Source organism: Bison bison, unplaced genomic scaffold, assembly GCF_000754665.1.
Source record: "Bison bison bison isolate TAMUID 2011002044 unplaced genomic scaffold, Bison_UMD1.0 scf7180017864495, whole genome shotgun sequence".
Taxonomy (NCBI): Eukaryota; Metazoa; Chordata; class Mammalia; order Artiodactyla; family Bovidae; genus Bison; species Bison bison.
Window position 1 is genome coordinate 13,949,239 of NW_011495054.1, and position 2,554 is coordinate 13,951,792.

Sequence of the window (2,554 nt, forward strand, 5' to 3'; positions counted from 1 at the left end):
GAAGGGGCACCTGGCCTGGTGCTAAAGAGGGGACAGTGCACAGAGCAGGAGGCAGGATCTGTCCTTGAGGGCTTTGCTCTCCAGGTCACAGGATGTGTGTCTGGGCCTGGACAAGGGGTGGGGGGCGCTCGGGGTCCATTTCTGAAGCTGGGTGGTGGGAGGCAGAGCTGGGCCCCCCGACAGAGCTCCCTGACAAGGCCTGGTGGCCTCTGCTCAGGGCTCCCAGCTGTGACTCCCATTCCTGAGACCCACAGAGCCCTACCCCTGACAACTCTCTGGCCACCGTCAGGCATAGAGACCTGGCCCAGGGCCTGGGAGGGTCAGTGTGACGCACGGGATCCTTTGCATGAAAGGACCCTCCCCCTCTCAGGGTATGAAGAGGGGAAGGAGCGGTGTGGGGACACTCTGCTCAGCGGTGAGGCTACAGAAGGCAGGATACCCTGACTGTGTCCACCATGGCCTGGTCCCCTCTGCTCCTCACCCTGGTCGTTCTCTTCACAGGTGACTGGATGGGGGGACTGGGGAAGGGCCTGGGAAGACTCACAGGCCCTGCTCCCTGCTCTCCTGTCAGGACCCCAGAGTCACCATGTCTGTCTCTCCCCCTTCCAGGATCCTGGGCCCAGGCTATGCTGACTCAGCCGCCCTCCATGTTCCGGACTTTGGGTCAGAGGGTTACCCTCTCCTTCACTGGAAGGAGCAGCAACCCTGGGGGTCTTTATGTCAGCTGGTACCAACAGCTCCCAGGAAAGGCCCCTAGACTCCTGACCTGTGAAAATAGCAAACGACCCTCAGGCCTCCCAGATTGATTCTCTGGCTCCAAGTCTGGCAACAGCCTCTCTGACCACCTCAGTTCATGCTGAAGGATACTGATTACTACTGTTTCTCATGGGCTGACAGCTTGAAAGTTTGCACAGTGCTTCAGCCCAGAGAGAAGGAGACAAAAACCTATTTCCCCCACAGCCATGGGGCTGCCAGGGCAAGATGTCTGTCCCTCCTTTCCTGGAGTCCCTGAGTCCACAGAACCCAGCCGTCTGGGTGTCCCCTGACTTCAGCTCAGCTGCCCCCTCAGCTGGACTCCCCTCCCTAGGGCAGCGGCACACAAGGGGTGGTCACACGCCCCTGGATAAAGGAGCTGCTGACAGCAGTTGCCCCCAGTTCCCAGGTCAGAGTCAGCCACACAGAGCAGGGGGGTCAGTACCGCCCTTGCTGGGTCACTGGGCAGCGAATGCACATCCCTGAGCTTCCACCACAGAAGCATCTCCTGTTAAAGGAAAAAGAAATAGAACCCAGAGTTTATTTAAGCAATTTCCACACAGTCCAGGATCCAGTAAAAATCGTCACTTCTATCAAGAACCAGGAACCTAATAATGAAGGGAAATGAGACAGCATAGACATCACTGGTGAGATGCCTGAGATGATGAGATCAGGTGACAGATGATTCTAGGGACAAATCATCAAATCTATTTGATGAGCAAATACAAACACTCTTGGGTCCTAAGGAAAAGGAGACAGATGTAGGAAAAGGAGAAAAAGTAGTAAGAATCACCTGAAAATACAATAGGAGAAATAAAAAACAAGTATGTGTACACTATCAAAGACATGTAATACTTATTGCTACTCAATTCATTCATTTGTTAATTGAAAGAGTGTTTGGTGACAGGAAAAAAGAGCGCCCCTGCTTCCTCTCATAAGGCTTCCCAGGTGTCGCTAGAGGTAAAGAACCCGGTGCCAATGCAACGGACATAAGAGATGTGGGTTCTGTCCTTGGGGTGGGAAGATCCTCTGGAGCAAGAAACGGCACCCTCTCCAGTGTTCTTGCCTGGAGAATCCCATGGACAGATGAGCCTGGTGGGCTAGAGTCCACGGGGTCGCAAAAGGGTCAGACAGGATTGAGAACCAAGTAACTGAGCGGCACCTTGCTCCCACTCTCACCGCCGTGAACGTTCCCCGGGTGCGTCACCAGGGGGCGCTGTGCACCTGCTCAGAACTGGCAGCCCCTCAACGCACCCCCATGGTCCCCTGAGCTGGGTCTGCACCCGGGCTCAGCGGACTGAGTTGGATGTGACAGCAGGTGCTTCCTCTCAGGGGACAGACTCAGAGCCGCGACCCCAGGCCTCCTCCTGGGACTGAAGCTGCACCCGGGGCTGAGCACCCAGAATTGGAGGATGAAGGGGTCAGGTGGTCATCAGTCCCCACCCTCTTCCCAGAAACAGAGGAGGGGAGGAGCCCCCAGAGCCCACCCCGTGCACCCCTCCAGCTCTCTTCAGCCTGCGCCTGCTCCTCCTCATCTTTTGGCTCAGAGCCTGCCCTCCCGCTCCCATCATTCATGACTTTCCTCCCAATTCTGGGCCTCGCTCTTTCTACAGATATACACTGTTGGCCTCCACAGTGGTGACCAAGCTCATGCTCTTAGAAAGTCATGAACGAGTTTCCAGATCTTCCTGAAACACTCACTTCCTCATCCCCCTCCTTGAACCTCTCTAAACCTTCCTTCCCAAGAAGCCTCAGGTTTCCGGCTCTCAGGGGTGACCCCAGCTCGACCCCTCCCTGTTCC

The 2,554-nt window shown here is 56.0% G+C and overlaps 1 gene segment (V, D, J or C); it reads left to right on the plus strand.

The window, feature by feature from the left end:
- Window positions 1-860, plus strand: part of LOC104980242 — a 7,563-nt gene extending 6,703 nt beyond the window's left edge. The window contains 1 exon segment of the V gene segment in view: window positions 805-860. Coding sequence covers window positions 805-860 — 56 coding nt within the window.
- Window positions 861-2,554: the final 1,694 nt, after the last annotated feature.